Below are 11,361 nucleotides of genomic sequence, written 5' to 3' on the forward strand. Positions count from 1 at the left end.
CGATGCGGCGCCGTGTGTGTGTGTGACGATGCGGCGCCGTGTGTGTGTGTGACGATGCGGCGCCGTGTGTGTGCAGGAAGCTGGGCGCCAGCGAGGGAACCATCAACCAGGAGATCCAGCGCTACCAGCAGCTGGAGTCGGTGGCCGTCCAGGACATCAGGAGGGACGTCAGGAAGAAGCTGCGCCGCTCCAGCATGAGGGTCAGTTCGGGTCAAAGCCGCCAACCCGTCACCGTAGCAACAACTACAGTTATTAATTTTTACTTCCTCTGAGATTCATCTTTGAGTTTTATTGCAAATCTACAAACGTCTCAATACTGGAAACGATTTAAAGCTTCTGAAACGTTTCTAAGCTGCTTTTATATTTATTCCTTATGAAGGTTTTTCAGTGCAGTCGCTCAGGAGGAAGAAGTCAAACTGCATCTCGTTCACGGTTTTATTTTTTTTACCTTTTTTTGTGTTTTCCTTTTTCCTCATTCTTTTAAAGTGGAGAAAATATATGAAACATCAGTGAGAAACATTTCTAATCAGCATAATCAGGTTTTATTTCACCTCCAGAAGTCATCGATGTGTAAATCGAAACATCTCGACGCGGATCCTGGAGGATGGTTCTGGTTCTGGTTCTGCTCTGACCCGTTTGTTTCCTGCAGGCTGCCTCCCTGAAGGATAAGTGGGGCCTCGGCTACAAACCCAGCTATAGCCGCTCCAAAAGCATCTCGGCGGCGGCGGGCCGGCCGCCTCAGAAACGGATCGAACGCCAGAGGTCAGAGTGCGAACGTTGAAACGTTGGGATGCTGTGCAGCCATCAGTCGTTTCCTGCTGCGCTCTGATTGGCTCGGCTCTGCTGATGTCACAGAAAGCGTCTCTGTAACGTTTCTGTCTGCAGCTCTAAGATCGGGGACGTGGATGATTTCCCAGAAGTCCGTGTGGACGTGTCCGCTCCTTCGCCTCGCGTCACCTTCAACATCCATGAGCAGGTAAAGTCCTGCGCCCCCTGCTGGCGGGACGCGGACCGATCAGCAGGGATCCTGGTTAGACGTTGCAGGAACATTGTTGGATTGCAGCTTCACCTGACGCCGCTGCTGCTCTAACGGATCTGTTTTCTTCTTGACTTTAATTAAAGAATAAAGTTCAGGTTCTGGACTTTGAGCATTCACCTGTCAGCCCAGCAGAGATATTCAAGGTAGACGGTTCAATGTTGGGAAACCAAATCAGATCTGTCCTCTGAGCTGAGAGTCGAATCACAACAGGAGGCATAGCAGCTCTAACTTCACTAATAAACGTGTTTCTGCAGGCAAACATCTGATTTGATGCTGCGTAACCAAAAACTGCCTCATGATGTCATCCTGTTATGAATCTGCATCAGCAGCTTTCCTCTCTAACATCTCTGCATGTTTGGCTGAAGGCCTGAAACTGAAGCTCAGCTTTTACTGCAGCGTTCCTATGATTGTTGGGGCTTTTCTGGCTGGTTGAGCTGCTTTTCTGCAGCTGAAGTGATTTTATTTGGATGATCAAGTTCTCATTAAGTCACACAGATATACAATCATCTACATATATATATGTCTGTGTGTCTGTGTGTTGCTGAAGGCTCCACTAACCCGTTAGCCGTTTGTTCACGATCACAAATTAACGTCACATTTTCAAATGAAATATTTAGTTAGCAAGCTAAATTTTAGCTCTAAAATTTTAGCTCGAAGCTAAATATTTAGTTCCAAATATTCTAAATATTAAGATCCAAGGTAAATATTTAGCTTGTTAGCTAGCTGGAAAATCAAATATTTACCTTTGTGAATGTTTAGCTTCCTGCTTAGCTCTGAGCTGAATGGCTATGAAAACATTTAGCTTGGCAGCTGAATGTTATCGGCTGATTTAGTAAAACGTTGAAGGAAAGTCGTGCTGCTCTGATCGTCCCGTCAGAAGGTGGCGCTGTTGCAGGATTTGCCACTTTGAGGCGTGAATCTCACTGTGAGACCGGTGTCCCTCCGGTACGACGTGTTAGTGAGTTTAGTCTCTGAAGCTCCGTCCGGTTCGGTTTGTGTTTTCACAGTTAGCTCTGCGGTTAGCAGCTTTAATGCAGGCTTGTGTTCTTCCGACTAGGAAACAAAACCCACTCAGATCGGCTCTCCTGAGGGAAGTGACCCTGGTTTACAGGTAAAAAAATATTAAAATATTCACTCTGCACTGTGTGACGACAAGGACATTTTAAGTTTCGTTTCGCAAATGAACAATATGGAAGCAGATTGTAGGTTCAGGAAGTGGAAATGTCAGGTGTGACTTGGTTCTGTGCTTTTCAGCGGAGAGCAGCGGCAGGGCCGCCTGCAGAGCCGCAGGTGAGGCGCGTTAACTGGGAAGGCGTTGCAGCCCGCCTGCTGGTGCCGCAGGAAAGAAATGTTTGCTGTATTTAAAACGCGTCGTGTCTGATCCGTGTAACTCCGCAGGACACAGGGACTCAAGCGGCAGGCGGGTCAGGGACAGCCGAGGCGCCGGCCGCTCAGGTGAGACGCAGCTGCTGTGCTGAGTAAGCAGTATGTGACGTAACATCGATGTGCGCATTACCCTAAAGTATGCTGGGTTGACGGGTCTGACAGATGGTACACCTGTTGTGTAAAATGTGCACGCAAAATATCGCATGGATCAGATTCAGGGAATTGCATCGATTCTAATTAACAAACTAAACCACAACAAAAGGCGAGTCATTTTAAAACTCACCATAACCTGTTTACTTTGTTCCGTTAGTAATATTTTGGTTGTTTCTCAACATAATGTCGATGTTTTCGATAAAATGAGGCAATAAAAGGCAACTTAATTATTGTTCACCAAAAGCTACTCATTTTAACTGTTTACAACTTTAGGCAAGCATCAGGCTAATATACAAACTCTTAAAATAAATTTAGATATTATTAAAAAGCAGATTTTTTTAGAAACTCCACTGTGAAACATTTTATAGATTAGACAAAGATTTAAGATCTTTAAATTCTGCTCAGTTTATTTTCAAAATATATTTTTAATCTGACAAAAGATCCTCATCAGGAATTTATCCTCGTTAATTAAATATAAATGCATTTAATTTATCTTTAAATTAAATGCATTTTAATGCATTTAAATGCATTTTAATGCATTTAAATGCATTTTAATGCATTTTAAATTAAATGCATTTTAATGCATTTAAATGCATTTTAATGCATTTTAAATTAAATGCATTTTAATGCATTTAATTTAAAGATAAATTTAAATTAATATTTAAATTAATATTAAAAAACATAACGAATAAGGTTACGTTTTGACCTTATTCCTAACAAACGACCTGCGTCAGTCCCCGCCCCCATGTTTTACCCCCACCAGCTGACTTCTGACGGCCCAGCATGGTGGTGGCAGCATCATGCTGTGGCGTTGCTGGTTTATTGCAGAAAGTGGATGGAATAATAGAGGACTATGGAGGCCTCACTGGTTCTGTTTGGGTTGTTCTGACCCGGTGCCATCAGAAGAACCTTTGACCCCGGTTGTGTGAAAGGTCAAGCTGTTTCAAAGGAAGCAGTTTCCTGCTTCTGGGACAGAAGGTCCAGACGGTCCCCCGAGCAGCCCAGCCCAACTTCCTGTCCCCTTCTGTCCCCCTTCCCATCTACTTCCTGCCCACTTCCTGTCCACTTCTTGTCCATTTCCTGTCCACTTCCTGTCCCCTTCTGTCCCCCTTCCCATCTACTTCCTGCCCACTTCCTGTCCACTTCTTGTCCACTTCCTGTCCCCTTCTGTCCCCCTTCCCATTTACTTCCTGCCCACCTCCCGTCCCCTTCCCGTCCACTTCCCGTCTCCTTCCTGTCCACTTCCCACCTACCTCCCTCATTGCTCTTCTGCTTCTCTCTGCTCGACCTTCAACTGGACCCGGTCAGAACCGGTTCTGACCGCTCTTTGGAGGGAGTTTGCTGGTCTGCTGGAGTCGATGGTTTCCATCCTTGTGGGAAAAGCTTCTCTGTTTCATGGCGCCGTTCAGTCTGTGGACACCGGGTCGCTTCGTCTTTTGGTTCTTTGGGTTTTCAGGCCGTTGGACCCGTTGGTCCGTCTGGATCCCGCCGGACTGACTCTCTGTCCCTCTCTGAAAGTTTCCCGAGGAGTCCGAGTGCGAGCTGTTGTCCGTCACCATCGACGACCCATCCCATCCTCATCATCACCTTCACCTCCATCCTCCATCCTCGGCGGAGGGCCAGCAGTCGGTGTTCAGTGCCCCCGCCACGCCCGCCGTCTTCTCACCCGCCGTTCCCTTCCAGCGCTACGACTCCAGGCGCGACGACCCGTCCTCTTCGTCCTCCGAGGACTCGGAGAAGGAGGATGAGTTCGAGAGACCGCCGAGCTACCGCCGGCCGCTGTGAGTGAAGCCGCAGTTTGGTTCTGTGCTGCCATGCTGACGTGGTTCTGAGTTGTGTCCGTTTGCTCTGGTTCCCTTTCCAACCTGATGGAGTTCAAACTCCAATATCGGCTCTGGCAGCACAAAGTCGGGACTGGAGCAAACCGTGGCTACAGCTCAGAGCGATTCTCAGCTTCAGGCTCTGAATGGAGTCGCCCAAGTCCATTCAGATTATCTCAGGATGAGTAGTTAGCTGGCTATCCATCTATCCAGAGCTATTTAGCTAGTTGGGTAGCTATCTAGCCAGCTAGCTAAATGGATTCCTGGAAACTAGATGGCTGGATCGCCAGATAGACAGTTATCTATTTTGCTCTGTAGCTTGATGGATAGATTGAAAGTGAGCTAAACATCTATCGAGCTAGATGGCTAGTTGTAGTAATATCTAGTTGTGGTTTTTCGCCCAGCAACAGAGCTGGATGAAGTTAGTCTAGAAAACGTTTTGCTCTTCATCCAGGTCAGATATTTCCTCATGCAGTAGAAATGAACATTTCATGTTGATCACAAAGGAAAGAGCAGCGGCTCCTTGTTGTGGTGCTTATCGGGGTAAATGTTGGTTCAGGAAGCCTCTGTGTTTCTCAGCCATCCGTCCCATAGGAAGCCGTCGGGCTTCTCGGCCGTCAGCCAGCTGTTCAGCGAACGCTGGCCCGGCACGCCGGCCAGCCGCAGCTTCAGCAGCCCGGCGCCAGAGAAGAACATCGACTTCGAGCTGGACGTGCGCGTGGAGATCGACAGCGGGAAGTGCGTCCTTCACCCCACCACTCAGCAGTCGGAGCACGAGGACGTCGCCATGCGCAGGTCAAACCCTCTCTCACTGGTTGGGTTCGCAAATGTGCGCCGATGGAGAACTTCTTCTTCTTCTTCTGTGTAGGAGCTGCGACCGTATCCTCAGGAGTCTGGACCAGGATTCTCCTCCAAAGAAGAAGAAGCTGCAGCCGGCCTACAGCTCCTCCACTCACCTCCTGGCCGGGAAGAAAGGCCCTGCCACCCTGCAGACCAAGTCCAACGACCTGGAGACGACGGTCTTCTACATCCCCGGCGTAGACGTGAAGGTCAGCAGCTCTCTGAACGTCCTCCTCTCTCCGGGTTTGGGATTATAATCTGAAATCTTTCTGCTTCTCCTGCAGCTACACTACAACTCCAAGACGCTGAAGACGGATTCTCCCAATGCCTCGCGGGGATCCTCTCTGCCCCGCACGCTCTCCAAAGAGTCCAAGCTGTATGGTATGAAAGATAGCAGCCCAAACCCCCCCAATGCTGTCCACTGCAAGACTAACTCGCTCCTAGCTCCCCCGCCCCCACCTGTTGCTGCAGGTACCGTGCATTTCTCCGTTTATAGCTGCATGCTGTTGCACCCTCTCCATCTGATGAGCTAATTGGACTCTGAATATCTGTGTTTCTAGCTATCAAGCTTTCTATTGCTGGAGACAGCTAGCTACCTTTCTGACGAGCTAACGAGCTAGCTAGCTATCTGTCCAGTTAACTTACTGGACAGGTAGCTATCTATCTGACTATTGAGCCTATTGAGCTTTCTTGCTATCAAGCTATTTATCAAGCTGTCTGTGGCCATGTGTAACTATCTACATAGCTAGCTAGATGGCTATCTAGACCTAGGTACCCATTCATCTAGCTAGATAGTTAACTATCTTTTTAGCTATCGAGTTATCAATATATGGATATCTTTCTAAAGATTGCTATCTAGTTATTTATCTATATAGATAGCTATCAGTGTAGCTATATAGCTATCTACATTGAAGCATCTAGCTGCATGCTGTAGCTCCCTCTCCTCCGTCTGAATTAATGTGGAGTCCTCAGTATTTATCTTTCTATCTGTACAGCTACTATGTAGCCAACAGTGAGACAGCTATGTAGCGTTAGCAATCTGTCTGGATAGCTAGCTATCTGTCTCTCTGTCTTGAAGGCTGTCAGTGTTTCTAGCTGCATGGCCGTCTCCTCTGATCTGATGTGAACCTCTGGATTGGAGTTCTTGTGGTTTATATTTGAAGCAACCCGCTTCATCCGGACTGCTTCTAGCAGTTTCAGCTCTGGCTCTGTGTTCCTGCAGCCAAAGGGAAGGGCATCGGTGGGGTGAAGACAGCCAAGCTGTACGCCTGGGTGGCGCTTCAGACTCTGCCGGAGGAAATGGTCATCAGTCCGTGTCTGCTGGACTTCCTGGAAAAAGCTCTGGAGACCATTCCCATCACGCCGGTGGACCGGAGCTACGCAGGTCGGTTTTGTGCCGCTGACGGCTTCTTCCACCGACTCGGCGCTCCTCCTTTCACAGTCTATGTTTGTCTTGGTAGCCACGGCAACCCAGGAGGAGGACATGGGTCAGTTTGACCCGGTGGACCCGCTGGAGGAGTCCACCACCTCGCTGGTCTCCTCCTCCACCTCGGCCTATTCCTCATTCCCGGTGGATGTGGTCGTCTACGTCAGAGTCCAGGTTTGACCCGAACCGTGACCTCTGCAGCTGCAGCTAGTCTCTCTGGTGCCGTTTGGTTCTGACGGACCCGTCTGATTCCAGCCCTCCCAGATCCGCTTCAGCTGCCTGCCCATGTCCAGGGTGGAGTGCATGCTGAAGCTGCCGTCTCTGGACCTGGTGTTCTCCTCCAACCGCGGAGAACTGGAGACGGCGACAGGAACCAACCCCATGGACGGGCCGCACGCGCCGTCCTCCACCCCGCCGGGGCAACACGGCCCCAAGCTGCCCCCCAGCAGAGGTAGGGGGAAGGTTCTGCTGGGACCCGCTGGATTCTTGACAATTGGCACACTACTGCAAATGCACTAATAGCAAAGCAAATTTTTCATTTGCCGTTTTGCTAACTTTGAAAATCTTTAGCTTATAGCTTAAATTATAAAGCGTTAATTAACATGACTTATTACAAATGTTCCATAAAATGGTGTTGTGCATTGTCTGGTTCTGGTTAGCTAACAGACGGTGCGTTTGTTCCAGCGTCTCCCCAGCTGGGCAGCCCGTTGGGCCGAAGCCGCCACAGCAGCAGCCAGTCGGACCTGACCGGGCCGCCCAGCAACTCGTCCGGCCTGAGCTTCACCGCCTGCATGTCGGACTTCTCCCTCTACGTGTTCCACCCGTACGGCGCCGGGAAGCAGAAATCGGCCGTCACGGGCCTGCCTCCGGGCCCGGGGCCTCTAGGTACGCGGTCGAACTCCGAACCTTTAAGGTCACAGAGCGGCAGACCGAACTCTGACCCCGGTCTCCCGCAGACGACGAGCCGTCGTCGGTGACGGGCCGGAAGGACTCGCTGTGCATCAACCTGGAGTTCGTGAAGGTCAGCCTGTCACGCATGAGGCGCACTGGAGCGCCGACCTTCATCGAGAGCTTCGCCTCCAAGGCAGGCAAGATGGACACCACCCTGATCAACATCTCAGGTAGGAGCCCATGAGCCGGGGAAACTAAGGACACCCTGTGCCCAGCTCTGGTCCGTTCATGGTTCCTCAGGTTCTTTGACCCGCTGCAGCATCTGTCTGGTTCGAGGTCTGGGCTTTGAGTAGGCCGCCCTGTTGTAGATCAGCTGCTGAGTTTTGGGTCTCGGCTCTGTTGATGACCCAGTTTGGACCGAGCTTCAGCTGTTGAACAGATGGTCTGGCATCAAAGGTGTTCCTGCAGCTGAGGAGCGGTCCCACAACATGACCCCTCCACCGCCGTGCTCCAGCCTGGCTAGTGGGGTGTACTTATTTTCCTAGGGAGGCTGAAGTAAAGGTTGGAGGAACCAGCAGGTAAAGGTCAGGCTGCAGCGTCTCCTAGCAACCGGCTGGAGGACAGGCGGGCTCGGCCAGCAGGGGGCGCAGCGGCAGGTCTCTGAATCAGAGGTTTCTGCAGCGATTAGAGCGGTGTGGCTGTGGTTTTAGAGGAAGTGACGTCGGTTAAACAGGAAGTTGTCGTTGCAGCCGTGTGCGACATCGGGTCGGCTTCCTTCAAGTACGACATGCGGCGCCTGAGTGAGATCCTGGCGTTCCCCCGGGCCTGGTACCGCCGCAGCATCGCCAGGCGCCTCTTCCTGGGAGACCAGACCATCAACCTGCCGCGTAAGCACTTCCTGCCCCACAGCTCCCGACGCTCTGCGGCGGCGGCCGTCTCATCAGCCGTTTCCCTCCACAGCCTCGGGCCCCGCCACCCCGGACTCGGCGGAGAGCATCGCCCAGCACCTGTCGCCCGAGTCCAGCCGGAAGGCGTACTGGAGGACTTGGGACGGTGGTTCAGCGGCGCCGCACGCGTCGCAGTCGCCCAACGTCTTCTCGGAGCACGCCAACATGTCGCCCGGCGGCCTGGGCCACCTCAAGTCCCCGGCGCCCGGCCGCACCCGCAGCGTGTCCGACTCGTCCGCCCCCAGGAGCGGTAACTGCCCCCGTGGGTCAAACCGCCCCGGCGCCGGCTTCCTCCTGACCTTTGACCTCTCTCCTGTAGAGTCCATGGCCAAAACCTCGACGCCCGCCTTTGGGAAGAACGGGAAGTCGGCCGGCCAACAGGGGTCGCCATGGGAGACGCTGGTGGTGTTCGCCATCAACCTGAAACTGCTGACCGTCCAGATGAACATGAGCAACGTCATGGGCAACAACACGTAGGTGGTCGCCTAGCAACCAGCAGCCATTTTACCCTGAGGCCGGCCGAGGTTCTGCTGGGTCCAGAAATCACTAAATTAGTAGATCAGAAAAAAATCAAAGATTATGAACTTCTGGCAGCTCCTGATTGGCCAGACTACAGGTTAGCAGCTTAGCATTAGCCTCTGCTCATTTTTTAAAATGTTTGTTAGCAGAGAAAGGAAACACAATATCAAGAAAATACCAGAGTTTTGTGGTTCAAAAGATGAAGGCTGACACCAAACATATTCATCCAATTGGAGATTTCAAAATTAAATTTTCCACCACAACCTTGGCGGCCATCTTGAAAACTGCTGGGTCTCGTGGACCTGAGTTTGTCTGTGGATGATGGCGGCGTTCCTGCGGTTGCAGCTGGACCACCAGCGGCCTGAAGAGCCAGGGCCGCCTGTCGGTGGGCAGCAACCGCGACCGCGAGATCAGCATGTCGGTGGGCCTGGGCCGCTCCAAGCTCGACTCCAAGGGCGGCGTGGTGGGTGGCAACATCGACGTCAACACCCTGGAGATGGTCGGTGAGTAAACGCCGGCCGCAGCTGCCCCCTCTCAGCTCCTTCAGACTAGCCAGCAGCAATTGGCAAACAGCTGCTGAGCTCATCATAGGAGCTGCTGCTCAGAGCAACGCTGGTAAAAACGTTAAAGGGTTAATAGAGGAGCCATGTTGGAATGACTTCCTGGAGGCGGAGCTTCAGAAAGAGCAGGAGCTTCTTAAAGAGACAGAGGCCCAATTTGAAGGTATTAAATAAGCAAATAAAATTGTCATATTTGATATATTCAGCACTTTTATAGAACTGAAGGTAATATAGTTACTGGATATATCAAATACTAACTCTTTAAATTCATGTATTTAAAATTAAGGCCTTAAAATGTCTAAAATTCGTTGTTGACCTTAAATATGTTAATCACGGGTCTGTGCTTCACAGATCTACTGCATCTCATTGCATGAAGTTTATTTTTCTGTCCACGATACCTTCATTGTGTAGCAAGATGCTAACTCCCCCTAGCCAGCTAGCTAGCTTCCTGGACGATGTGCGTCTTTGCCACTGGCTCCCATCTGTTGCTGATGCTGCATTCATTCTGTGCTACTGAACTCTGCTGAATAAGATACGACTTTGTCTTTAGTACGTTTCCGTCCTGATGCTGCTCTTAAATTTCATCCATAATGTCTTAGAGGGTTTTATATTTGTGTTGGTGGTTCTGCTGAGAGTAAATGCAGCGAGTCGGCTCTGCTCTCAGCCGTGTTTGTGTGGCTCTGCGGTTTCTGCAGCCCACATCTCGGAGCATCCCAACCAGCAGCCCGGCCACAAGATCCAGATCACCATGGGCTCCACGGAGGCGCGGGTCGACTACATGGGCTCCAGCATCCTGATGGGCGTGTTCAGCAACGCCGACCTGCAGCTGCAGGACGAGTGGAAGGTCAACCTGTGTACGGTGGACAGCAGCCTCTCCGAGAAAAGGTACGGCTGGGGTCAGGGGTCACCACCAGGTGGCACACTGGAGTCACTGCATTACAAAGAACATCTAGAAACATTTCTGCCTCCATAGAGGAGAAAAGAACTGAAAATAAAAACAGCAGCAGAGTTTAGAAAAGGGAGAATGAAAACACGAGAATAAAGTCATGACAAGATGCTCGTCTTCCTCATCCTAACAGTTTGGTTCAGAATTTAATCTCTTTTAAAACAAAACGATTTAATCTGGTTCTAATACTCTCACAGTAACTTTAGTTGGCAGAAAAGAAATGAACCAAAATGTTTTGATCTCATCTGATTAGCTGATATAATTGTTTCATATTTTGTGCAAAATATTAAAAAGTCAAAAGTGAAGAAGTTGAAAAGAATATTTTTACTATTTAGTGTAAAATAAACATCCTAGTGAATCACTTTCACTTTTTCTTCAGACTGTGGATTAAATGTAACAAACTGAGTTAATAAGCTGAACCTCCAAACAGTTTAAAGACTTAAAATAATAAACAATAAAAGCAGCTGGAGGTCTGAACCGTGCGTAGTGACTCATCTGTCTCTGTCCTCCAGTGAGATCTTTGTGCACGGCGACCTGCAGTGGGACATCTTCCAGGTCATCATCTCTCGCTCCACAACGCCTGACCTCATCAAGATCGTCATGAAGCTCCAGGAGTTTTTCACCCAGCAGTTCGACACCAGCAAGCGGGCGCTGTCCACCTGGGGCCCCGGGCCCTACCTGCCCCCCAAAACGCCCGTCAGCGCCGAGAAAGGAGCTGCGGAGCTCTGTAAGGGCCACCGGGGGGCGCACCGCTCACTGCATTGGATCTGAGGGCTGCTGCCTCAGATTAACAGCCAGCAGCAGCAGATTAGGGGCAGCAGATCAGCAGATTAG

General features: G+C 50.5%; 1 protein-coding gene across 1 annotated transcript in view; it reads left to right on the forward strand.

The window, feature by feature from the left end:
- kiaa1109 (KIAA1109 ortholog) overlaps positions 1 to 11,361 on the forward strand; it is an 84,961-nt gene that overhangs the window by 66,649 nt on the left and 6,951 nt on the right. Inside the window, exons 65-82 of the mRNA XM_015041703.1 lie at positions 77 to 200; positions 650 to 762; positions 886 to 976; positions 4,097 to 4,359; positions 4,978 to 5,193; positions 5,267 to 5,447; positions 5,523 to 5,709; positions 6,461 to 6,622; positions 6,699 to 6,838; positions 6,920 to 7,115; positions 7,349 to 7,549; positions 7,621 to 7,785; positions 8,305 to 8,442; positions 8,516 to 8,752; positions 8,822 to 8,975; positions 9,367 to 9,524; positions 10,277 to 10,466; positions 11,040 to 11,292. Of these exons, the coding sequence (XP_014897189.1) occupies positions 77 to 200; positions 650 to 762; positions 886 to 976; positions 4,097 to 4,359; positions 4,978 to 5,193; positions 5,267 to 5,447; positions 5,523 to 5,709; positions 6,461 to 6,622; positions 6,699 to 6,838; positions 6,920 to 7,115; positions 7,349 to 7,549; positions 7,621 to 7,785; positions 8,305 to 8,442; positions 8,516 to 8,752; positions 8,822 to 8,975; positions 9,367 to 9,524; positions 10,277 to 10,466; positions 11,040 to 11,292 (3,169 nt within the window). The remainder of the gene's footprint in view (positions 1 to 76; positions 201 to 649; positions 763 to 885; positions 977 to 4,096; positions 4,360 to 4,977; positions 5,194 to 5,266; positions 5,448 to 5,522; positions 5,710 to 6,460; positions 6,623 to 6,698; positions 6,839 to 6,919; positions 7,116 to 7,348; positions 7,550 to 7,620; positions 7,786 to 8,304; positions 8,443 to 8,515; positions 8,753 to 8,821; positions 8,976 to 9,366; positions 9,525 to 10,276; positions 10,467 to 11,039; positions 11,293 to 11,361) is intronic.

The sequence above is a fragment of the Poecilia latipinna genome, unplaced genomic scaffold (genome assembly GCF_001443285.1).
Source record: "Poecilia latipinna isolate Pla-1442-1.1 unplaced genomic scaffold, P_latipinna-1.0 Scaffold563, whole genome shotgun sequence".
Lineage (NCBI taxonomy): Eukaryota > Metazoa > Chordata > Actinopteri > Cyprinodontiformes > Poeciliidae > Poecilia > Poecilia latipinna.